Raw genomic sequence first — 25349 nt, forward strand, 5'->3', positions numbered from 1 at the left:
TGTCAGTCAGTTGATGCCTGTGCCCCTGCTGGACCTCCAAGCGGAGACCAGCCGGCGCAGAGAGCATCTCGCTGCATGCTTCGGAAGCCCTTCTGCCAAAAGGTTCCCAAATACTTTGCAAGTCTTGATTAGCGCATTAGCTTAAACAAATTGAGTTATATATGCCACAGAGGGAAGAAAGGTACTGCACTCCTTCAGCGTTGACTTAAAGTTTAATTAATTTTGTTGCCAAATGAGGCATGAAATACAGTGTGAAATATATTGTGGTGCTGAATGCGTAATTGTACGGGGGACTGGGAGCACAGCGAGCGCTGAGGATAGGAGATCACCTGAGGCAAGCTGGGGCACAGAGCTCTCGTGGCACCGAAACGTGTGCATCTGGCAGTGGCGGTGCAGCCAGGCTTTCAGCCGGCAGCAGCGAGCTGATTCGGGGGGACGTGCGCCCCAGCAGCACTCCCCAGGGGAGTTAGGACCAGGCCAACCTCCCCACCCAAAGTGGCAGCCGGTGTCTGAAGACGCTGTTGCGCCCAAGGGTTTGTCGCTGGTTTTTTGCCGGAGGATCCAGCCACTGGAGCCAAACAGCCGGACAAGACTCGTGCCTGCGGCTCCCCCGGGTCTGTCCTCTCCGGGCTGCAGCAGGAGCAGCCGCTGTGGCCTTTGCGTCTTTGCCGTCTTGAAACCGATTCAAGCTGTGTTTGGGGTAGGATAGGGACTTTTGCCATCTGGTTATAGAGATTCTGGGTTTGTCTGTCCCGGGTGGCCTTGCAGGGTGGAAATACATATGAAGAAACATCAGAAGAGGAAAAAGCTGAACTGTGAGTGAAGATTTCTTGATTCAGCTTTTGAGAATTTTTGTAGCAGCTGTTTTGATGCTCTTCTCGCTGCCGTGATTAATGTTTCTGGAGGGAGGATGTCTTCACAGCGCCTTGCTCCCCCGACTAAAGGAGGGAAAGAGGCAGTCCAGGACGTCTGCCCCCTTTTTTTTTTAATCTTGATTTTTTCAATTAACTCTCCAGGTAGCCCAGCTCCAAAGCCAGCAGGGAGAAAAATTTTAAAAAATACTGTCCATCTGCCTGTTAACCCTGAGAAGCACATCCCCACCTCCAAAGTGACCTGAGGCAATATCTTCCTCTAAATTTAGCTGGGGATTGCGTCACCAGCAAGAGGGAGGTGAGGTTAATGTGACATAAGCTTTTTCTAGCAGGGGAGTCTTCATGGTTAGACAGGGACAGAAAATGAATAAATGGGCCTCATTTCAGAGCGTCTGAGGACAAGGCTGGGAGGAAGGGCAGCCTCCAGCACCCCAGGATGTGTGTGGAGGTGGGTTTTTTTTCATACCAAGCAGGGCAAAGGACAGTCATCTACAAAACCTTGGCGTGTCCTAAACAGGAAGAACCTTCCGGGAAAGTGGGTGACGCTCCCCGTGTCCTGTCTGCAGGGTGCTGGGGACCGTCAGCGAGCCGTGGGGTCTCCTTCAGCAGCAGCACTCATCTCTCCTGGGAACCAGCGGGCAGCGGGTTTGGTGGTGGCCACCCAGAGCTTGCTGGCCACCACTCGAGGCAGAGCTGTTCCTCTCCTTCTCAAAGAGTTTTGAAGCCTCTTCTGACCATCCTTCATCCCTGGCCCCTAAGGATGAGGAATTGGCAAGGTTTTTCCCCCCTCCAAAAGCTCTCCCGGGTCTCCGTCGCGGTGCTCTTTGGTCGCAGACGTGGTGGCATCCAGGAGTGCCACAGGGAACAACCCATCGTGGCCCTGACCTGGAACAAGGACCTGGACCTGGACCTGGAACAGGACCTGGCCCTGACCTGACCCAGCCAAACTCCTGCGGGACAAGCCTTGAAAGACACTGGTGTTGCCAATCACCTCTCTTACCTTTCTGCCTCGTCCGGCACAACCAGGGTGGGGACACGTGGCTTGGTTGTGACAAGTGACAAAACCCATCCTTGTGGTGGTGAGTGTGTGACCGCTCCTCGGAGAGCGGGGACGTCCTGGGCCCCTTCTGCTTTCTGGGACTTTTTTTTTTTTTTTTTTTTTTAAAGTGAGGTAGTCTCTCTTCCAAAGGGTTCTTAATGCCCCGTTAACATTGTTATACAAAACAGCAGTATGCCATTTAATTAGGAAAAATACGTACTAACCTCTACCATATGTTGCTCTTCTCCTCCTATTTGCATTTGAAAGTCCAGCTGAATTTCAATGTGAAACTGGATTTTATCCAAATGATGAATGGCCCGAGAGGCTGTGGGAAGGTGGATGTGCCTCCCTATCGCATGTGGTTGGTTTTTTGTTTGGTTTTTTTTTTCTTTTTTAAAGAAAAAATTTTAAAGCAAAGTTCCTTTATTTCTTGTACCATGGTTCAAATGGTTCACACCTTGCCTCTAAAACCTTAAGTGAACTTGTCTGGCTGGCTGGTCATTCCTGCATCCTCTGAATTACAGAGGCTTCAGTCCCCCGAAGGAGAAGGATTAGATTTACTCTTAAGCAGCATGTTTTCAGTGGCAGCTCCGCTCATGGCCGAGGAGATGAGCCTGCTGCCGAGTGTCCCCGTGCTTTTGGTTTTCAGCTGCGGCTGCTCTGTCCTCGTAGGTTTGTAATCTCCTTTGATGACTTAAAAAAAGACTTTGGTATCGACAGGCGTCTTTTCTTTCAAAAGGCGAGTCAGCGGCCCGGCTGTGCAGGCTCTGAGTCGCCTTTGCCTCTGCGGCAGAAGCATAGTGAGGGTTGTTCGCCTCATTTTCCCAGCCTGCTGTTGGATGGGGTTTGTGCACGTGTGCCTCGGCTTGTCTCCTGGCATGCAGGGCTTTGCTAAAAGTGTACCGGCCACGGCTTCCTAGCTGGGGGCTGAAGCTTTTTGGCTTTTTACTTTTAGTTTGTTGGAGTGGTGGCAGCTCCAAGCCCCTTCCCAGACGGGGCCATGGTTTCTCTGTGGCCGTTGCTTCTCCGGCAGTGTTCCCTGGCCACTGTAAAACAGGAGCGGTGGCATCTCGCTGCTGCTTGGGCTGCTGGAAGAAGACCTGTTTTAGGAGCCATACGGTGGCTGGGTCGGTGGCAGCGCATCCCCGTGGTCTCTTAGAGCTGCCTGGACTTTCCACTTGGCTGGAGGCTGGATTTTTCTCCTCATCTGAGGTACGTTTAAACTGAGCTAAGCTCTGTAACAAGCTCAGCATTACGTTGCTGAGCTGGGTGTGCTCACACGGCTCTTAGTGACCTTTTACCTCACCTACCTGGCAAAAAAAACCCTTAAAAATCACTTCATATCCTGATTATTTCACATCCTCTGCCTCTGCGAATCCGTCTTCGGAAGATCGCTTGGGTGCCGGGCTGGCCGTGGTGCTTGCAGGGGGAGCTGGTTGCCACAGGTTTCTGACTTTTGTTCTCCTTTCTCTTGGCCCCTTGGAGATCAGTTCAATCTTTAAGACAGTTTTTGTTGGGTTTTTTTGTTGTGTTAATGCAGCTGAACTAATATGATTACATTTCCAGATTTGGGTAATGGAATAACAAGTCAGGAAGCTCTTTTTTTTCCTTTTTTTTTTTTTTTTTTTTTTTTTTTTTTTAAAAAGGAGAATTTATGTCACTTCCAAATTATCCAAGTCTCCAGTTAGGAAGATCTTTCCCTTTCTCAGTTACTCTTGGCACAAGGGCTCCTTGCTACTGTGGCCGTGCGCGCGGCACCCTGGTCCTGGCGTAAGGGCTGCTGCATTTTGTGCTCCGTGCTGTGGTTGGCCACGCACCCGGAGCAACCACAAGGTTGTCCTGGGTGCCCCAAAAGATGGGTCTTCCTTTCCCCATGAGAGCTGCCAGGCCAAAGGGGCCATGTACATCCACCAGTGCTGCGTTCAGGGTAGAGACCCTTGCACGCCTGCCCTTCCCTGGGGCAATTTCACCAGCATCTTGAGGTGTGTTGGCTTTGCTCATCTCTGTGCTCACTGTCAGATTTCAGAGGAGCGATCTGGAAAACAGCTCAGCCAAATCGTCTCGCAATGGCAACTTCCTTTCTAAAAAGAGAAGGATGTTGCGGAGTTAGTGGCTTCCCATTATTTTCCCCAATTTGAGTGTTTTCTTGCCTTCGGTCCCCCAGTGTCAGGCTGTGCGGTCTGCTTTGGTTTGGAGACAGCCTCGCCGCTGCAAAAGCACACCGTGGCGCAGGGTGCATGTGTCTCGGAGCCGCACGGGCTTTGGCTTCCCAAAGCACTGAGCTGCTCCTCCGTTCCCAGGACAGAGGTACCGGCCAGCGGAGCCCCTGCACCGGCACAGCCCTGCCGAGCGGGAGCAGGGCCGTGGCGTTTGCCCTTCTTTGGGTATGCTGTAAGAAGGTAGTGAGTCACTTTCCATTGAGCCGATAGTTACCCTGCTCCTGTCTTGTATTTGTGTTGTGTAGCCAGCAGGATTATTTATAACTTAGCCAGCATCCCGAGTCTATTGTTTCAGCAAAGAGCAGGAATGACTAGATGACTTCCTGAGATTTTTTTTTTACCACCCCCTCATTTTTTATTTTTTTTAAAATCTGCTTTTCCTTCCAAGTATTATATTCGCCAGTTGGATGCTTTCCCCCCACATCTTCCCCTCCTGATTGTGCATTTGTGCTGCTGACAATCCCACTACCGGTGTTGCTTTAACTCTAAAAACTCTCCCAGGAAAAGCCAGGGTCTGTGCCCCGGGAGCGCTGGGGCACCTTCGAATGGCACGAGCAGCTCTCACTGGGCCTGGAGCCAGCCTTGCGAGTGCTGAGGACCAAGGCACGAGGCTCCGGCAGTGCCGTTAACGGGAGGGCGAGCGCCTGTGCACTTGCAGGAGTTACCCAGTGCCGTGGACGCCTCGGGATGCTGTGCAACCCAGGTGCAGGGTTGGTCTGGCCCAGGCCACCAGCACAGGATTGTACCTTTGCGCTCCAGTTCAGCTTTTTTGTCACTGCCCCTCTGAAGGTGTTAATTGGGGCAATCCAAAGGTCTCACCTGAGCCCAGGGCTGCACGGGATGAAAGCCAGTTCCATGCTGGCAGAAGCAGCGCATCCAGCCCCGCGGACATGGCAGTGGTGGGCATGGAAGAAGTGGATCCTGAGCTCCTGTCCTGGTGCATGTGGTCAGTCGCCCGGTGGCAATTGTCCCATCTGGGCAGTGTTCACCCTAAATCCTGGAGCTCTCATGGTTCTTTTCCTCCTCCTCTTTGTCCATCTGCCTGCAGTTAATTCACTGTTGATATTGCAAGACCCAGCAGTCATCATGGTTTTAATTAAAGCCTTCCCTGGAAATCAGTGGGTAGTAGAGGTGTGCAAAATGGAGAGAAGGGGTAGGGTGGGTGGTTTGGTGAACTCAGCCGATCTGAACCTTTGGGAGGGACCTGCAGGTTGAGCTTCCTTGGGGAGCAACACCCAGGATGGCTGCTGTCCGCAGCTTCTCCTTGCCCAAACAGCCCAGGTCCGCTTTGGATCTTCTTGCTTGAAACTGGGGCATAGACTCCCGCTTTGGGTTTGGTTTAGTCAAATTCTCCTTCTGGCCGAGTGGGATGCTCTGAGGTGCAGCCTCGGTGGTGTCTGTCCTGGCTGTGTTTCCTTTGTTAGCTTCTTCTCGGCCGTGATGTAACGAGCAGCTTCTGAGGTTAGAGCGGCTGCAGCCACGACCTGCAAAAGCAACCCAGGGGCAAAACAGCTGAAGAGGAAGAAGTCTTTGCTGCCTTGTGGTCAGCAGAGATCCTGCAGAAGTCCTCTCGGTTTCTATTAGTTCAGAACTCAAAACTTAGTGCTCGTTTATTTTTAAGCTGCTGTTTCTAGCCAAGGTGCGCGCAAGCCCTTGATTGTCCTCTCCTTGTTGGTAAAAGCTGCCTCGTAGCCCCTCTGGCTCTGGACCCTTCCCGAGCGTGGCTGCAGGGAAGCGGTGGAAGGAGCTGGCGGTTGCCTGGCCTGTCTCGGGTTCTGTCCCTTTTCAGGGCTAGCAGCACAGAGGTGTTGCTCTCCCTGCGCTGACTTTCCAGAAACTGCCCGGCTCTGCAGGGAAGCGTGAAGTTGATCCAAATGGAGCTCTGCCGTGCTGGAAACGCCACTCGGATGCGAGCAGCTCGGAGTGGAAAACAAGTCCTGAATTCTGTCCTGTGGGGTTTTTACATACTCTTGATAGCCAGTTTTGCTTTTCCAGGTTTCTTGTGGTGCAGAGCACTAGGTATGGGTCAGAAACCAGAGGAATGTCGCATGAGATCCTGGGCCTGGGGGAGAGATGCTGCTCCGAGAAGGGCCTGGGAATTGAGGCATCTCAGGGAACTGATGTCTGGAGCCATGAGCTCACAGCAAACTTCTGAGGTCCTCTCTAGATTGCTTGTTGCAGTCAAAATTGGAGGTCCTTTGGGCCAGGCACTTCACTCGCTTCTTGTAAGAGCTGGTCCCAAAGCCTTTACAGCCCAAGCGGAGTGGTTTCAGGTCACACAGGAGCTCATGCATCCAAGAGGATGCTTGTGCTGGCTGCAAGGCTGCCTCCCGCTGCTGCTTGTTCTTGTTCCTGTGAGGTTTTCAAGCTGCTGTTCCCCTAGCTAGGGCACCCTTGTGCTGGCTCCTTCCCATCCCAGACGCTCGGTTATTTCGATTTTCTCCCCTAGCCGAAGTCTAAGATCACTTGGCAGTGATCTCCCGAGTAAAGCGCTGGTCATACGGGAATCATAATTCCCGTACCATCCGGCTGACCACAGCATTTCCCTGGAGCGGTGGGAAAAGCCAGGCCTGGATGGCACTGAATTCCCACTTCCTGCCGCTCCTCAGGTTCCTTTCAACTGAAGTGCATGGAAAATAAAGCTGAGGAAAAAGATGGGAAGCTGAGACTTACACTTCCCACTGTGAAACCACTGCAGCTTAGGACCTCTGACAGCAGGACATGCGCCACATGGCAAGGAGAGCCAGGCATGAGCATCTCCTACAGCACGCTGCCTCTTCCAGCCCTTCTGGGTCAGCTCAAAAATAGAGAACAGCACTTCTCCCCCAGCTTGCTTTGTATTTTTAAAAGCATTGTGGTTTTTTGTTCTGTTTTCTTTAAATAATTTTCTAAAAAGTTGAAACTGTAGAACTGGTGCTTTTTTACCCAAAGAAGAAAACTGAAAGATTAGTGAGATGTTGTGGTTTGGATTGCCAGTTGTAAAGATTTTTGCGCGCTCCAGCGTGCAGGGCTTTTGGACCCAGTGAGCGCAAGTGCTTGTTCCAAGAGGTGGCTCGACAACATGTGGGTTAATAGCTGGAGATGTGTCTGTCCACGCAGGTATTTAAGGGATAATCTGTGTCGCTTTGTATTGTGCCGAGAGGCTGTCTCAGCTCTGGTCTCTGCTGCTGCATTTCCAGCTCTGCCCTAATTTTTGGGCAAGTCTCTCCATATGTACAATAGCTAGAAACAGTTTTGTTCCCTAGAGAGGCTTTGAGGTTTAACATTTATAAAATGCTTTGAGATGTGCAGATAAAGGAAAGCAAGACAATAAACAGCGACCAGAGCTGTGCCAAAGAAATACCCTGTATCACCACAACAGAGCCATGCAGGATTGGGTGGAGATGGCTTTTGTTAGAGGGCAAACAACTGCTCCAGAAGCCACTGCTGCAGACTTGGTTGGGAGCCCTGCTAGCAGGAGGGGTGCAGCTAAGCCCCGACCCTGGCCTTTAAAAGGGCTTGTGTTAAGGAGATAACATCTGTGGATGAGAGCAGGATTGAGGCAGGTAGGTGAGTTTTTCCCTGCGCTTTGCATTGCTTGGGATGCTCTCAGGCAGTCCCAGGGCTCCCTGGGATCGAACCTGGTCTGGAAGAGATGCTGCCGGGTTACTCTTTGCTCTCTGGGCAGTGCACCATAAAATCCCCTGGTAAACTTAATCCACTCCATAAACCTCGTTAACTTTCTTTTAAGTGCCTTTGCCTGTCCTCAGAGTGAACTCCTTTATAGTCCCCCAAACAAAGGCAGGCAGGAGTGGGCAGGGACGGAGGAACCGGGAGCTGCGCTCCTCCCCGGCACTCCCGGGCGGGTGGGAGGAGTGTGCTGGGGCTCGGACTGCTCGGCACAGGGGCGCTGGGCTCCTTGGCTGCCAGCTACTCAATGGACATGGCATCCCAGAACAAGCTGTTTTGGGGTAGGTCTTCCTGCCAGACATCTGGCGACGCTGGGATTTTTTGGCAGAGGGTGGGAGAATGGAGTGCGAAGGAATAATTTTTAGCAGATCAGTTGGGAATTCTGCTCTCTAGGGATTTGGAGGCAGGTGGGCTGAAGTGTCAGGCTGGAAGTCTTCAGGGATCCTTCTCTCCTCCTCCCTATGCTCTAAGTACCTGCCTTTCAGTACTGTTCCGCTTTTGGGCAGGAGCAGAGAGCGTTAATGCTGCTTGATGACACACGATCCTGTTTTGGGAGCAAGATGCATGGCTCTGCAAGAATAGCTCAACTTTTTCTGCTGCTTCCCTGCCTTCCCCCATAACATATACGTAAGTCCCTTAAAACCTATTAAAGCAAGTTGCGGCGAGTGGCACGGCAAGAAGAGGAGAAGGGTACGTACGTAGCTGGAGGCTGGCTCCAGCACGCAAGAAAGTTAATTGCTAGCCGAGGGTTTCTTGAGTGAGGTGGTGACCCGTGGTCCCTGTGCTGCGAGCCAGTAGCTGGGATGGTTAACTGTTGTAGCTGGATGGATAACGTGACCTGGATGCGGGGTTTCCTTGCCCTACAAGGGGCTTGTGCAGTGGTTTTCATTTCAACCGGTTTTAGAAACGGATCGAACCGATGCCCAGCTCTCTGGAGATGGTCTTTGCTTTAATTCAAGTGGCTCGTGTGTATCTAGTTTTAACTTGAGAGAAACCGGTTTATCTGAATCGCTACAAATGGTGCCTGCTTTCAAATGAGGTGGGCTACAGGGGCTCTTGCTCTGGTTGGGAAACCTACACCTCTTGGTTTTAAAAAAAACCGTGGGCTTATGTTTAAGTGAGGCAGTATGCTGTGTACTTTGTAGTGGACAGGGTTCCCCCTGGGATGCCAGGGAGCAACTGAGGCTTTGGGATGCTGCTGAGATAAGGGGGAATGCGCAGGATGGACAAAACCGTGCAAGCCCAGAATTAGCTTCCCATGAGAGAGTTAAACCTCCATGCCCGAGGTCACCGGAGGTAGATGTGTGCTCCTTGTCCTGATCAGAGCAGTGTGGGCAGGAGCTGGACAGCCAAACCCTTGAGTGCAATGGATCCTGGGCACCAGAGAGGTTTACAACCGGCTTGTTTTCCCCTCGATTCTGCCTGGCGTTGAGGGGGTCCAGTGGAGCAGCTGAGGCAGCTTGCACGGAGGCGGTTGTCCCCTCCAACCTCTGACCTGCTCCCTCTGCCACAGTGGCAGAAGCAAATGGGGCTCTCGTCTCGCCTGAAAAGCGAGAGGTGTGGAGCTGTGGTTTTGCAAACAGCTGAGCTGACGGTCGCTTGCTGCCGGCCGAGGTCTTCCTCTTCCCGTCCGTCCTGGCCTGCCCCGTCTTGGGGGCTTCTGGGGCACATTGTGCTCCAAATGGGGAACTGATTTTCGTTGGGTTTCCTGCTGTCTTACACGTTCAGCAGCCCCTGGAAAGTCCGGTGAGCCCCAGAACTTGCTCAAGATACAAGCAGAGCGAGAAGGACCCTTTCCTTCCAGAGCAGCGAGTGCTGCAATGCCTTGAACCACCTTGTGAACCCAGTGCAGCGAGGAACCGAGGGAGCTTGGTCCGTGGCCTGAGTGGCACCGGGTCTCCCCAGGAGCAGAGGTGGGAGCTGCCGGCAGAGCTCGCACGCTGGAGGCAGCCCGGTCGTTCAGTGATGACTTTGGTCCTTCACATTTTCCTTGCAGCACTGAGGCTAGGAGAGGCTTCCCCCTCCCCCTCTCCGCCCCCCCCCCCCATTTTTATATATATATTCTCTCCAAAGTTGCATTTAAAAATGCAGCCGCTTTTCTGCAAGGCAGCAGCTTCTCATCCTGCGCACACACAGCGTTTCACCCAGGCCTGCTGGGAGCCACGTGGTTCGGCTCTCACCGTCCCGACAAACTGTGGAGCTCCAGGTTTTTAACCCCCTTCAGACAACCAGAGCTTCTGCACTTACGGGTTGGGCACTGATGCAGCTCTTACTGTTCATGGAGGAAAAAATTCCTTTGAGCTTCTTGTAGTTAAGAGAAAGCAAGCTTTAAGCAAAATATCAGAGAAACTTCTTAATGGTCAATTTTACTAGACAGTTATATTGGCATTCCTGATAAGAAGTGTTACTGCTTGTCTAGACAAAAGCACTAGAAAATGAAACATCACGGAGAGGAGACACAGACAAGATAATCTAATGTGTCTCTTTTTGTCTCCAGCTTGCTCCTCTGAATAGCGCACAGCACTGATGTGAAGAGCATTTAAAGGGCTCGGACACGGTGCGTGAAGCCAGGCTGGATGCTTGTGCGAGTTCGCCACGCCGGCTGCAGAGCAGGGGGAGAAAACTAACTCCCACCCTTCCCGGCAGCACTGCATCACCAGTCCGCAACCCGAACGATGGGTCGGTGCGTGCCCAGGGTAATATGAAAGATGTAAATTAGGTGAAATGTTGCTCCTTAGTGTTGTAATAGTCAGAAGAATAAAACCTGCTTTCATGAGATCTTCATGGGGCTTCCTAGGGACTGTGTGGTGGGTTTTTCTCAGGGCTTTTTTTTGTTGTTCAGCATGAGAGATCAGACCAAGGAGGACCAGCTCCTGCCGGCCGTCGTTAAGCGATGCTGAAGTTGCACCCAGGAAATGGTTTGAAATGTGCACGCAGGAAAAAAGTGTTGGTTAGTCCTAGAGAACAAGAGGAGCTGTGCTACACGTTGAGTGCCATCTACTGGCACCTCATCCATGGTATTGATGTGTTTGCCCAGGGAGAGGGAGAGCTGTCATGAAGGTCAGCAGCACAGGACCCACTGTGGGGCTTATGGAGAGAGGGCTCGGTGTGCCCAGCCTGTTGACAAAGGGATGGCAAGGATGGGCTTCCCCTCCGCTCGTTCAGCGATGTCCTCGTTGTCCAAGCAAGTTGTAGTCCCTCCCAGTGCAGGAGGAGCCCAGAAGTAGGTATCTGCTGAGGTTGACACATCCCAGCCTGAGCTGGATGCTTCATAGCATACCTCCATGACTGATTTAGCATGGGATGCATCCACGCTGCTGTTGGCAGAAGCCGTGCCACCCTCCGTTGCTGTCCCCTCCGTTGCTGTCCCCTCCCTTGAGCTGGTCGCAGATACTTGTCTATATACTGAACCAGACCAGGTGACAGATCCAGATTTAAAAAAAAAACAACCCAGCACCACCAGCTCAGTCCCTTAATCTCTTTGCCAGCGTTTGGGCTAATGCGCTGCTTGGAGATGGGTGTTGTGATGTGGTTTTACAGACAAAGGGAACCGGGGCACAAGGGGCTGGAGCAACTTTTCGGTGTCCCCTGGCCGACGTGTGATAAGAAACAGTGTCACAGAGGCTGATTGACAGCCTAAACCCACAGTGTAACGCATCATTGATTTCTGCTGAGGTCAAGAGGCTGGTTGAGACCTTGCCTGATGGGCTGTACGCCGTCTACACCATAAGGCTCCGTAGACCTTAAAACAAAGCTGATGATCTTATATTTTTTTTCAGGTAAGCTCTTCCTGTGACTTGTCCTTTTGGCTTTAGGGGTACAAGGGGAATTTGGGGCATGGAGTATGGTTATGCAAAGATGTGGATTCTTCGCAGGGGAAGGGACAAGTGAACATCTTGAAGTGTTTATATTTAAAAAGTTAAAAAAAGAGTTGTGGTTCTTGGAAATGGTGCTTCTTAGTAGCAAGTAGATCGAATACAGCCCTTTTTAATGCAATTTAAATAATCGATGGTATATTCAATTACAGAAATATTTGGCAGAGCTCTAAATAGGTCACATCTGTCCTTAAACTGTTCTTGAGGTAAATATCTCACCATGCTGTCTCGTGTTGACCAAATTTTGTAAGAACTGGTGCCTGGGAGGGAAAACTCCTTGGCTGTACATGCAGTTATCCCCAAAACCCTGCACCTTGTATACTAGTGGCATTTGATTTTGCTTTAGGGATGCCTTGGTAAGCCTAGCTTGTATATTTGGGCCATGTTCAGCTACTGAAGTTTGCAATCCTGCAGTTACAGCACTGTAACTGGGCCTGGCCAGGGGTTTCGGCATCAGGGACAGGTGTTGGTGGCTTCTGTGTTGCTCACCAGCTCGTTCTCAGGGGACAGGATTGCAGCCGTGAGCCCGCTGCGCGCTCGGCGATGCTCGCCTCGGGAAAGGAGAAGGCAAAAAGGCAAACCTTTGTTGTGGCGACCATAGTCTTGAAGTTATTTGCAAACAAAAGCTGGAGCTGAGGGCTTGCCCCAGCCCCGCAGAGGGAGGCAGGCAGGTGGTGTTGAGAACACTTTGTTTGGGAAAGTTTTTCTCATTGTGTCGAACAATTCTTCTTAGATGATCCTTCCTGTGGGCTGAATCATCGTCTCGGCGAACACGTTAGCTATCCTAGCCAGCCCCGCGGCCGCATCCTGTGCGGTCCGGGGCATCCTGTGCTGCCGGCGGAGCTGGAGGGCGCTGGGCTGCCCAGCACCCCACAGGATTGCAGCCCCTGCATTTTGGGTTAGAATAAACACTCCTGGATGTGCGTTTGCTTCAGCCTTCCTCTCCCCTTTGGGATCTGTTTTTTCCTCTTGCTCCGCGGAAGTTTGCAGGGTAAGGGCTGGCTCGTTAGCTAGGGCATACAAGTCATTAACCACCATCCCTCTCCCGGGTAAGACAAGACTTACAAATAAACTACCAAGGCCACTGTGATTGTGTATGTGTGTGTTTGGCCGTTTCCCCACGTAATTTCCACATTATTTGGAAAGAGTCTTTTAATTTGTCTAATTTTTAACTGCCTCTGGCCTCCCTACCTGCTGGCTTCGGAGCATGGCAGTGGTGGTGGGCTGGGAGGGCTCACGTACGCACGGCTGGCAGTGCTCTCTGGACGTGGCCCGGGGAAGCCGCCAAGGAAAGCCTTTTTGTTTGATCTGAAATGTCTCTCTTGCAAACTTTTGGGGGTTTTTTTGGTCAGGTATAAGTAAACAGGCTTTTGTCCCCTATTTTCTTGCTTGGTGAGTAATGGAAACCAAGTGGGAAAAGATTTCTATTCCCCAGCAAAAGGACAGTATTCTGGTTGCATCTCTGATACCGTACTTTTATTTTACATTGCAAATCAAACAATACTTGGAAAGATGCAAATCAGAGCGGAAACAGAGGTATATGCTTCTAAGTAAAGTAGTGGGGGTGTATGCGCTTATTCCGTGCATCTGCGTTTATGTGCAAAATACACAATTGCCAGCGAAATACGAAAGGTCAATACGTAGCATCTCGGGGGACCCGCAGCCGTCGTATTTCATTCCTTGCTGGCATTGGGCTGCTGTGCGCGCTCAGCAAAATGAATTCTTTCTTTGGACAACAATACGTGCGTTAGTGTCGAGTGTCTGCATCTTTCATGAGTGTGCAACTTTGTGGTAAAATAAATGAGCTGGAAAAAACAGGATGTGGATTTACCCTCGCTCTTCTCCCCAAAGCTTTCTGTTTAATGGAATATAACCCCTTGCTTTGCCTGTATCTACTGAATTTAAATTGTTTTGTGGTAACAGACATGTTGATGTTGTTGAATGCATGTGATGCAGAACATGAGTAAAAGTTCTTTACAGGGCTGTCTTTGCGTTTCAGTTTGCAGGATTGCAGTTCCCAGGAGCCCTCAGAGGTCCTATAGACACACATATGGGCTTCAAGCCGGGTGCTCCTGAGTGGCATGAGTCTGGTGTTCAGGTCAAGGATGTAACTCCTCATAGCTCCACAGGTTTTAATATTTAGTTAATAGAATTAAACATTTTCAAATTGCATGCTGGAAATAGTGAGGAGCAGCGTGGTGGCAGCATTCAGTAAGCTTGGGGTGACGGACTGCTGGAGAGGTGACAGGGTGGCACTGCTGGTGTCCAGCGCTGCATTTCTCTGCACTGAGATTTAGCAGCCCTGAGTCGGAGCCCGCTTTCGATGCATGGGTGGTGTGTTCCCCAGCCTCCTGTCGAAAAGCAGTTTGGGGAGGGCTGAGGTGCTTCGTGGCACCCTCCTGGAAAGGGGGGTCCCGCAGGGACAGGTCTGAGCCACCTTCTTGCTTTTCTGCAGGGCTGGTTTTATCACCAGCTACTACCAGCAGCTGCGGGTGGCTTATCTCCAGGCGTGGGCTCATCTCCAGGGCTTGGGGCAGCCCCTCGTGCTTCTTCCACCCTCCGCGGTCCCTGCAGCCCGGCTTTGCCATGTCATGGTGCAATGGGACCACAGGGCTATCTGGCCAGTGGCAGTGACGTTCCCACTGTCGCCTCACGCTGGGTCTCTTTCCATCTGCAAGGAGGGTAGCAGAGCTACTCCTCCGAAATATGCGTTGATCCGAAGTGCTAGGAAAGAAAAAGCGAATTCTCTGACACCTGTTATCAGTCTGACTCAAACCGATGTTATTCTTGGTCCGTTTCCCTGCACTTTTAGACCCTCCTTGACATCCCGCTTCTTGCAGAGCGTGGATGGGCTGTTGGGCTTGGATGGAGGCTGGGGATGAGGGACATGGGTAGGTTCGTCCCGGAGAGGCTGGGGACAAGGGACACGGTGGGTACATCCTGCAGGCTGCTGACCTTTTGAAAGCACCGACTGGTCGAGCCCTGTGTTATCCTCCGTCCCCTTTTCATGCTGCTCCTTTGTGCTCTTGTTTGGTCATTGCTGTGCCTTTGTTTTTACAGCTGGGGGAAGTGTTTTGAGCTTTAAAGTTTATTTTCTTCCCTCTGGTTGTCGTCACAGGTTTGTTTTCTTTCTCCCTGTGGCATCTTGCTGGCTTTCCTAGGGGCTGGGAGGTAGGACCTTTTCTGTGCCTTTCTGCTGGAGGGAGCGGGTTTCTTCCCTGCGCTTGGGAGGCCCGATGGCCTCACTGCCTTTGCTTGGTCTCACTGGCCTTTTGTTAGTTTGATAAATCCTGTCCAGCTTGGCCTATCCTCCAGGAAGAGGGTAGCCCAGCAATTTGCCACTGGCATGAACCATGGGACTCTGGGTCCGGTCCTTCGCCGCGCTGCGGACACCGGTGGCGGTGGCCATGCTGTGGTGCAGCATTGTCCCACCACCGACACTGTGTGCAGTTGTTTTGCAAGGCCTTGATGAGGTTTGGGCTCGTCCAGGTGATTTATTTCCTTAATTACGACTTTAAGCAGGCAAACTCTCATTTTGATTACCAAAAAGCCACCCCCCAAAACGCAGTGGGGACCTTCCTGTAGGGTCTGCAAATAACACTTGTTTCTAAAGTGCAAGGTGGTTGAATTTGCTTGTTGGATTTTTTTTTTTTTTTTTTTTTTCTTTCTTTCTTTCAAACTTTCTTCACCCGTGTGCTGGGCACTGTTTTATACACTTATTTTTCTCTTCCGGGGCATTTCTGGGATGTCACCCCAGCACCTCCGAAACCAGCCCGGGGGCTGCCCTGGAGCCTGCCCTGTCCTTTGAGAGCAGTTGCAGCCGCCTGTGGGCTGTGACATTCGAGCGAAGCAGTGTCCTGACCCACAGCAGAAGCTGTGAATGCAGCTTCGTTTTGAAACGCCATGTGCATCATCTCCCAGACCGTCTTCCAAAAGACCAGAAGTAACTAAAGTGCTTCTTTGGCTTTTTTTCCCCTCTTTCTGGCACTTTTTTTTTGGTGTTGGCTGTAGATTTAATTTCTCTGGATACTCATCCCTCATCCAAAGCCAACGGGGAATGGATCGTTTTCCCCGCTTTCTGCCTGGTACCACTCCCATCTTTCCGTAGCCCCAAACATTTCCTAAAATGCAGCTCCGAGTGTGGACTGTGCAGAAACTGCTGAACCAGAATATGTTGCAGGAGATGCCAGAGCAGATGCTAAGCGGAGGAATTAATGATCACCGAAGTGGTGGCATCAGCTTTTTTTAAGTCAAAAATTATCCCTGAGTGTGCGTTTGGGGAGGAGGGAGGCAGCAGCGGGCGCTTCCCTGGGGACAGGGGCGCGGGGGCCTGTGCGAGGTGGATGTGCGTGTCTTGGCTTTGAATTCTCGGTACATTCATCGTCCCAAAGATAAATGGGCAGAGTCTGCCCCATAAATCTTGTAGGGATCTGTGTTAGCGGGCTCTGAGATGACCTGTTTGTTTAACGTGTCGGCACGGTTGTATGTGTCCCCGCTTTGGGTGCCCGATCTGGAGAACGGCATCGCTGCCCTCCGCTTTACTGGCATCCGCTTGTGCCGCCTGGCCCACTTGCTCCTCCTGGACGGGTTGGGAAGCGGCAGCACGGAGGGGCAGGGGACAGGACCTAGCTGGGTCCTGGGGAGCTGTGACCTTCTTGGGCAGCGTGGCTCCCTCCCCTTCTTGGGGCATGATGCGGTGGCTTTGGGTCCCTCTGGTCAGGGCTGGCACCTTGCTGTCTGGGGGGCAGTTCTGCAGCGGTGCTCATCCTCAGGGATCACCCCCATGCCCCTCAAATTGTGGGTTTGGGGGAGCACATCCCGGCAAGCTGCTGTCTTCATTTGAGCCGTCCCATCCTGCGTCCAGCCACGCTGCGTGCCTCCCCCAGGACCAGCCAGGCTGCGGCTACCAGCAGCGCAGCACGGACTGTGCGGTCAAGGCACAAAACCGCCCACTCTCAAGCGAGATCCACCAAAATTCTTTCTCCCCAGGCAGCAGAAAAGCTGAGCCTTGCTCTCTCGGCCAGCCAGCTTTGGCCCAACCTCAAACTTGGAGGCAGTGGAGGGGATGAAACGGAGCTCCCCTACCTGGGGCGAGGACTCCCGACTGCCCCATGAGCAGGGGCCTCCAGGGTGGCATTGCCAGGGACCCCGTGCTGCCCTCCAGGTGTTCAGCACCGCTTGCTTTTCGGGGATTTGTTTTGCCTTTTTTTTTTTTTATAAATTGTTTTGTCGTGCGCCGGGAAAAGGAAGTGAACAAATTGTATAGTCCCATCCACAATCGACGTCCTGTAAACAGCTACCGGCTGCCTGCCTTCCATTCACAGCTGTTTTTTCCTATTCGGGGGTGGACGGGGCTGGTAAATAATCAGGCAGAGCTGGCGACCGCTCCCAGTGCCCACTTTTCCCCTTGCAGGGGCTCTGCCTGCACCCGGGGGTCTTTCCCGGGGGATGCCTGGGTGCCGAGATGCGTCGGTGGGTTTTTCCTTGCCGAGCGGTGGTGCACAGGTCTGGGGAGCCAACTCTTGCCAGGAAAAACAACTTTGCTAGTTTGACTGGGACTAAAGCTAATTACTAGTCGACTAATTTTATTGATTTCAAATCCCTTTTAGCAGAGATTTTGCTGTGAGGCTGATCGCCAGAGCGATTAGGACACAAAGCCGCTTAATTTGGAAGTGTTTATCAAGCAGCCTTCTGTCACCTCTATTTCAAATCAAATTATGGTGGCACCAGTGTCTCTATCCATGGTGGCTTGTACCGTCCCACACCTCTGACGGAGGCAGGCAGGGAGCGTGGTCCCTCGCACTTCTCCCGGGGCGGCTTGGGGGCTAGCAGAGGTTAAGTGTATTCATAACATAAGCATGGTGGGCTGCTGGCTGTGGGGTTTTTATTCCCAGCTGCCACCACATCCCTGTCCTGCTCCGGCCCATGTACACTGCTGCGGCTGTAGAGCTGAATTTGCTGCCCGGCTTTCAAAGCCTCGCTGCGGGCACCTTGTGGTCAGTAGACCCTTGAAGATAGAAGATGCCATCTTCATGGCAGCGGCTGCTTCCGAACCTTGTCCAGCCACACGAGGGGTTTGGCCTAAATATTTTTAATAGACTTTAAAAAAAAAAAAGTCTAGTTGTTTTGATGGCAATCAGATTAGGGAGGGTGCTTTGATGCTGGCAGATTGCGGAGGCAGGGGTAGCCTGGGGGAGGGAAGTGCTCAGCCCGGCTCAGCCACAGCTCGAGCAGTGCAGCATCCCCAGCAGTGTCCCCCACTGGCACCCGTGGGGCTGCCGTGATGGTCCCCTTGCTGCACCCCCCTCCTGACGCCGAAAACTAGGCACCTTTGAGGTCATTTGAGCCTGCTGGACCGCAGCTTTGCAGCAGCACATGTTCTCCTCCGAGTATCCCTTGGTGCAGGATTTAAGAGCAAAAACTCTGGATCTTGCTGCACAAACGGTGTCTGAGAGGTCTCGGGAGCAAAATGTCCTGCTCTGCATCCCTGCATGTCCTCTAGGTCCGGAGGGACAGCTGCCCACCCCTTGAGCTTTGCTCACAAAGGAATCATTAGGGATTGAGCTTGTTTTGAAAGACCTTGGCCTGAGTGCAAAGGCTATACGTTGGGGAGTCCTTCTTGGCCATCTCTGGGTGGGCAGAGCAGGGGCTGGCACCGAAGCCATGCTCCCTCCCAAGCCACGTCCCAGTGCTGTGCTCAGATCGGGGGTTTCAGAGCTACAGAACACCTCGGGGCTCACGGCTGGCTGAAGGGCCAGCGTGTGTGCCCAGGTAGCTTTCGGGGCTCGGATTATTGAAACCAGAGCAGCATCCCTTGGTGAGTTATTTTTGGCTCTGGGGACCCTGTGGGTGGGAGCTGGAAGCTGCAGACTGGGAACTGAGCAGGAGGGACTGTAAGTGGCTGCTGGGATGTGGGGATGGGGCGGAAAACCCTACACCCTCCTTCATGCCTTTGCTTGTTTAAGAGTTGTGTGTTTAAAGTGGTTTCATTCCTCCTGAGTGGGGAACAGCTCCTGGTGCCCTGTGTCGCCGGTCACTTGTGCGTAGCCTTTTACTGTGGCTCATTATCGGGTGAAGGGCTTTTTTGCTGAGACTAAATGTGGACAAATTATTTTTATCCGTGCTGTGAGAGCTTAGGACGGTTCTTGTCTATCAGCTCTTCTTAGCTGCGGCACAAAAATTGTAAGGGAAAAAAAAAATTACTGTCTGACAGCTACATCTTATTCTATTAGTATGTTTTAATTAGAACATGAGCAAGAAATGTGTTATGAATATTCATGATCAGGGTTATTAAAATGCACAATTAATCTGTACGCTTTTTAATAACTGTATTAATGGAGAGAGGAGGTAGTTCCTATTTTTGTCTTTTCTGAATTGGAAAGTGTGCCTTAACTTGGTCAGTTGGAAAATGGGTTTATTTTAAAATAAAGTTGGCTCCCGACAGTTGCGTGCACACGTGGGCGTCTCTAAAACTGCACACACGCCCTGTGCTGGAAGAGTGTTGTAAATGTTGCAAAGCCAAGCACTCAAAAGCTAGGATATGCCAGAATTAAGCTCGCTTGTGCAAACATAATTCAGCTCTGTGCCACGTGAGTTTTGACACGATCTCTGTTGGTGACTTGGATTTATGATTTTTTTTTTTGCTCGGGACTGTGCGTGCTTTAACGCAGGAAATCTGTGCCCCGGGATGAGGCAGAATTGGGGGGCGAGGGAGATGCCTGTGGGATCTCCGTCTCACCCAGGGAGCCCAGCAGCACGTGAGCAATGCCTGCAGGCAGGAAACACATCGCCAGGTGCCCCAAGGTGCTTCTCACCGTCCCCCAGGCACCTAGCCTCGCCTCCTGAGCTGCTGGGGCAAAAGGGGCCGGGTGGGATGCTTGGGTGCCCTTGGGCGAGCTCTCGGGGAGAGCCCTGGGGGTACCAGCGTGGGGCTGCCTGAGTGGTGTCCTTCTCACCCCAGGCTTCCCTGTCTTTTGCTCCTTCCCCTTCCTCTTCCTCCGTTTGGGTCGAGCCGGGCTGCTCAGTGCCAGGCAGTGCCCGCGGGAAGGCTGGGCTCGAGGGCACCGCCGATGAGTGCCGCGGGCTGGGGAAAGTGTGACTGCATTTGGTGGTGGCACCGTCTTCGGGGATTTTATGGTGTGAGCGGAGCAAAACCCTGCTAATGGGGGCTTTTCCAGAAGGCCCGCCTTTGGCCAAACTTCGGGTTTTTGCAGGGTTGGCAGAGGGCATTTGCTGCCAAATTTTAGATCCTTACTTGGATACGAAGGGAGGGAAGAGCAGGTTGGCATTGAATGTAGGACAGGTGCCAGAAGTCCAAAGTGGGCAGTCTGTTTTTTCCTGGCTTCATCCCAGAAATCCCTGAATTCTTAAAACACCTGCGGGCTGAAAATGGGAGATTTTTGCCGGCACCTTTCATGCCGGTGACTGCAGCTTCAGGAAGGTGTGAGACCTTTTTTTCCAGCAGGCGTTGGACAGCGGGCTGGCCCCGCAGCGGTGCGCTGGCGTGGGCACCTTTGGAGGTGGCTGAACCTTTGGGGCCGCTTCCAGAGCCGTGGGCTGCTTTCTTTGCCGCTTGGGTGGGAGAGCGATAACCTCGCTTCACCTTGGCAGCCGCACGACTGTGTGTACACCAGCGCCTGGGCAGAAAAAAAGGCCTTTTGGGTTTTCCTGGGGGTTGATTTGCTGTTGCAGGATCTGGCCACCGCTGCGCCTGCTGCCCGGTTGCGTGCTGCAGAGCTGATGGGAGGAGGTCAGGGTTTGCCTCCCGGTTCCCGCTCGGCTGGTGCAGGGAGGGTGGTGGGGGGCTGCTTGCCCCCCGCTCCGCATCTCCCCAAGAGCAGTGAGGGGAAAAGAGGGGTGCCCAGGACTCGCACATGCTCTGGGAGAGCGGCTTGTCCTCCGCAGCCTGCGCGGTGCGTGCATGTCGTTGGAGCGCCCGGTGTGGTTTTGACCCCTCTTTGGGGCGTCCTGGTGGCACCACAGCGTGGAAGTAGCTTGTGCAGAGGGTTTCTCCGTGTCTAGGGGACACGTGAGCCTCTTGGCCTCAGCTTTTGTCACCTGTACCACCCGCCGCCTCCTCTTCCCTCCTTCCTTGGGGAGGCCTGGCAGTGATTCCCCCCCACCCCGCCCCCTGGGAATTTTGGCAAAAAGTTCATCCTGGGCTTCCAGGCATCTGAACTCCCTCCAGAGCCCCTGCGCAGCCTGCCCCACTGAGCATCTTCTCCCGGCGCATCCTGGCCTGGGGATGCTCCTCTGCTGTCGGGTGGGTTAGAGGCAGGACCGGGTGGCTCTGCGGGAGGGCAGGGTGATCTGGGACCCGCAAACGCCCGTCCTGCGTGGTGTGGTGGGTGTGGGGATCGGGATCCCCGTGCCTCGGCTTCCCCTCTGGCTCTGGGGCTCCCGAGGCGCCTCGTGGGGACACCGACTGCAGCCAAAGCCTGGTCGGTGCCACGGTCCTTGTCCTTCCAGCACGAAGGGGCAAGTTTGCCAAGGATGTCTGAGGCTGTGGTTCCTGCTCATGTCTTCGCCCTGACCGTTGGGGAGCTTTGAAAATACCCGTGAAAGCAAAATGAATAGAAGGAGCATTTCTGCCTCCTGATCTCTGTTGGTGTTTGCAGGGTATGCAGATGAATTGCTTTAGAAAAACACATTAGCAAAGCAAAAGTTTATTCTAGGAAGTAGGAGGTGGGAGAATTGGCAGTAATTCTCCCTAGTATCCAAGGTATTATTAGAGGCTTATCCCTGCTCTGCACAGTAATCACATTGGAAATTTTTGATTAGAAAACAAAATCTAAATGAGAATTATGAATATTCATTAGGTGTGGAGATTAATATGCATAATTATGCAAATTAGACAGCAATTAAACACCAATTCTCTGGGGAAATGATTAACACAAAGGCACAGAAATAGAAGGATGTAATTTGAAAGAAGTTTCTGGTTAAATGAACAGTAAGGGGAGCGGAGGAGACAAATACATGGCGTGTTTGCCATAATAATCAGCTTTGCTAAAATGAAATTGGAGTGCTCCCTGCAACCCTGCTGCTCTCTGTGTCCTTGCTCCCGCACACACCCCTGTCCCTGCCACCGTCCTGCGCCCCCGCTGTCACCGCTGCTGCGAGCGGGTCTCTGCTCCTAAAAGAAAATCTCCCGTAAGGCCCTGCCGGCACCTCGGCTGTTGGCACGTCGCTATCGTTGCAAGAACCGGTGTGGAGGGGGTCCCCAGAGAGCCCCCGGGGCCCCTGGCGCTGGGGGTTGGCACAGGGTGATGCTGGACGCCACCGGGAACCGCTGCAAGAGGTTTCTCGTGCCCCGCTGTAGCAAGTGTGACCATATACCCCCCCGCAGTGGAGTTGGGGTTTCCGTGGGACGAGGCAGAGAGATGGCTCTGGCCGGTGCCATCCGCGCTGCTCAGCCTCCTGCAGATCTGGGATTTCTCCCTGTCTGCCCCAGCTGAGCTCGCAGTGTCTGCATAGCATCTCCAAAGCCCGGCAGCAGGGCAGAACGATGCCCCCGCCCTGCCCAGCCCCCTCTCAAATGCCCAGCTTTACCCCCATGAGCCTTTGAACGGGGAGACGCCGACTGCCGCTCACCGACCTCCGGTCACCCACCGGAGCAGAGGAGACGGACCAGCACAGTCGGAAATCCTGCTGCTGAGTCGAGTTGAGGCTCAGCTGCCAGGAAAGGTTTCTTCCGTGCAGTCGTGGTGCCAGCTTGAACTGCGAGAGCTTTGCTGATGCGACTGCCCAGGCTTTTTTTGTCCCGGTGGACGTTCGCCATCTCCCCTGGGTGCCTCGTGTGCTGGTAGCCCAAGAGGCGCAGCCTGGGTGGACCTGGCAGACGATGAAAGGAGATGATTTCCTACCGCAGTCTGTGTACAGGCACATTGCAAAACCCTCCTGTTTGGTCCCTTGCCATTTTGGGTCGGATCCTCTTTGCCAAGGATATGCTTGGGAGGGCTAAAAATGAGATGGACGGGAGCGTGCTCTGATCAGCCCTGTGTTGACAGCACACCTTCCTCTGCGGGAGCATGAGGGAGCTTAAATAACAAATGACCTTGAACAAGTGTGACTAAGCCACAGGTAATGTTGTACCCCCAGCAGTTCCCATCTGAGGCTCTTTCAGGTCTGGGCTCTCATTTAATCTGCTTGGGTGCAATGAAGAACACGGTTTGGTCCATGACCTGGCAGTACCATGGACAAAAATCGGGTCCCACTGGAGCATCGGAATGGGTGCAATGAGTTTTTAATTCATAGTCCTCTTCACCATCGGTCTCCAGGGACAAGAGATTCATGGGCGCTCTCTGGAATAAAGCGAGTTAAAATACTTGTTTCTCCTCTTCCCACTGTCCCATGTTTTGAAGCGTTTCCAGGCTGTGGTGGGATTTGCTTTGAAGTTTGTGGAATAAACTCCCAGCTGGAGTGGGAAGGTGAGGAGGGAGAGGGGAGGATTGGTCACGCCAAGTGGAAGTGGTTTATTAATGAAAATATTGTTTTGTTTGTAGAAGGAAGAGTTAATTTTGCGAGAACACCTTTGAGGCTTTGCTGATAAAGCAAGAGTAACCTTTGTTCTTCCTGTTTTTCGGTAGGTTTGGATGAAAGACCGGGATCAGGTTCCTGGGGAACGGGAGATCAAAACAGCTCCACATTTGACCAAGGAAGGGTAAGGACGAAGCACAAACACTGAGCTCCAACCAAAATAAACGGGGGCTTTACCATGGCTTCTCAGCGCGTGCGTTTGTGCCCAGGGTGGGTCTAACCCTGGAACAGCTTTTCTTGTCCCATTTTGGACATTGGTTCTATTAACCCTGCAGGGGCAATGGCGAGGAGAGGGGGCCCCCCCATCCCCATCTCCCCAGACTTTGCTGCCTTGAGGTCCCCCTGGAGAAGGCCTCTCTTCCAAAAACCTCCCCCAGGCCCACACCCCGTGTGGGCTCCCTGCGGCTGCTCAGGCCTCTCTCCTCCCTGCACTCGGCTTTGGCACGGGGAGAGGGAGGCTCCTGGCCACGGGGTGGGAAAGGTCCCCAAATGGGGTCACAGCCGAGTGGGTTGAGGGATCTCGCCTGCTGGGCTGTGCCTTTGGCAAAGCTTGCTGGGTGCCTGCCGTGCGTGGCTTTGGAAGCCCGAGAGGCCGACTGGGGCTTGCTTTGGGGGGAATCTACCGCATCAGCTGGCCGAGGTGCCCTCGGCAGGGATGGAGAGCACGAGAAGGGTTTTGCAGGGAAGGAGTCGAGGCTGCAACAGCGCATGACTGGGGCCTGAGGAGGAGAAGAGAGAAAAGACATTAACTTAATTGAAATGGTGTTATTTTGACAGATGCTCATGTTTTAATGGGTTTGTATGATTCGTTTTTGCAATGGCACCTTTCCCTTCCCTTAGGTCAGTGGTGGAGCAGGCGCTGTGATGTCATTTCTCATTTTTATAGGCTTTCTCCTCGCCCCTTCATCCCCCTGGCTCGGGGAGGGGGCTGCCTGGCTCTCACCTGGTGGGTGCCAGGCCGCTGGGTGAAGGCAGAAACTCCCTGAAGCTGCCAGCATGGGGCAAACCCCCCGTATGTCCCTGCTTTGGTGCCATATCCCCTCCCAATGCCGCAGCCTCCCGGCTGCACTGCCCTGCTCTCCCTTGTCGTGAGGCTAAGATCATTTCTGTGCCCTTTTTACGAGGAGCCTTTGACCCTTCCTGCTATGGGAGAGACTGAGCTCTGACAGCCTTGAGTTTTGGCATTTGGCTCAGCATCCCCACACGCCCGGCGGTAACTCTCCCGTGTTGCTTCAGCAGAGCTATGGCGAAGGCCCCCACTACGGCGAGCACAGGGACCTGCCGTCTCACAACAGCATATCTTCATCGCCATTCCTGGGAGCTGGACTAGTGGGTAAGTGCCTTTCAGCTGCCTGGCGGGTACGTGGTCAAAGCAGGGGAAATCTAACGCAGAATGGCACGTGGTGGTGGGAGCATTTGCCCTGGCCGGCGTTGCTGTTCCCCACGTTGGACCTGCTCCAGAAGGTGTTCTCAAAGCTGTGGTTGAAGGAGCTTGCTGTCCAGAGGTTTTCATCAGTGCCTGATGTGCATGACAGCCGCTGTATTTTATGTGCGTGATTGTTTTTCCCTGCTTTACAGTAGCACCCAGAGGCAATAGCGGAGATTGATGCCTGCCGTGCTGGCACGGGATGGGCTGAGTTTGCTCTTGGGAGCTGGTAATCAAGGGTGGAAAAGCACCAGGAGAGAGGGGGAGAAAAGACACAGCTCATCGTTACGGTCTTGCAACAGGCTCGGGGCTGCCTTGCTTTCCAGCCTCGCAGCCCCAGGGCGGTGCAGTCTCCCCAGAGAGCTGGAGGTGCTCCCCCTCGCTGCAGTGGGGTTTGGAGGGCTGCTTCTTGTGTCCTGCGAGGCTCCAGCAGCCCGGTCTGGCTCCTCCGTCCCCCGCTGCAACTGGGCAGCATGAGGAGCTCGCGGGGACCGGTGAGTTCTGTGCGGCCCCAGCCCCGCCTGCTGTGCCAGAGACGGTGATTGTGCATGACCAGATGCGTGCAAGAATTCACCCAGTTACCTCTCCCAGCTTGGGGGTGGGAGGAGAGATTAAGAGCAGAAAATATCCATCCTGAAGGGCTTAGAGAGCTCTAATGACATTAGGTCGGGAACTGGGGTTAGTTCTCCCCACCTTTGCCCACGCAGCGGTGGT

At 53.1% G+C, this 25349-nt stretch overlaps 1 protein-coding gene across 11 annotated transcripts in view; it reads left to right on the top strand.

Moving 5' to 3' along the window:
- TCF3 (transcription factor 3) overlaps window positions 1-25349 on the top strand; it is a 74998-nt gene that overhangs the window by 18864 nt on the left and 30785 nt on the right. For 10 of the 11 annotated variants that reach the window (XM_050910522.1, XM_050910526.1, XM_050910528.1 and 7 more), the window contains exons 4-5: window positions 23260-23333; window positions 24446-24542. In XM_050910522.1, the coding sequence (XP_050766479.1) occupies window positions 23260-23333; window positions 24446-24542 (171 nt within the window). The remainder of the gene's footprint in view (window positions 1-23259; window positions 23334-24445; window positions 24543-25349) is intronic. The other variant, XM_050910523.1, reaches the window with a different exon arrangement.

Source organism: Gymnogyps californianus, chromosome 24 (genome assembly GCF_018139145.2).
Source record: "Gymnogyps californianus isolate 813 chromosome 24, ASM1813914v2, whole genome shotgun sequence".
Lineage (NCBI taxonomy): Eukaryota > Metazoa > Chordata > Aves > Accipitriformes > Cathartidae > Gymnogyps > Gymnogyps californianus.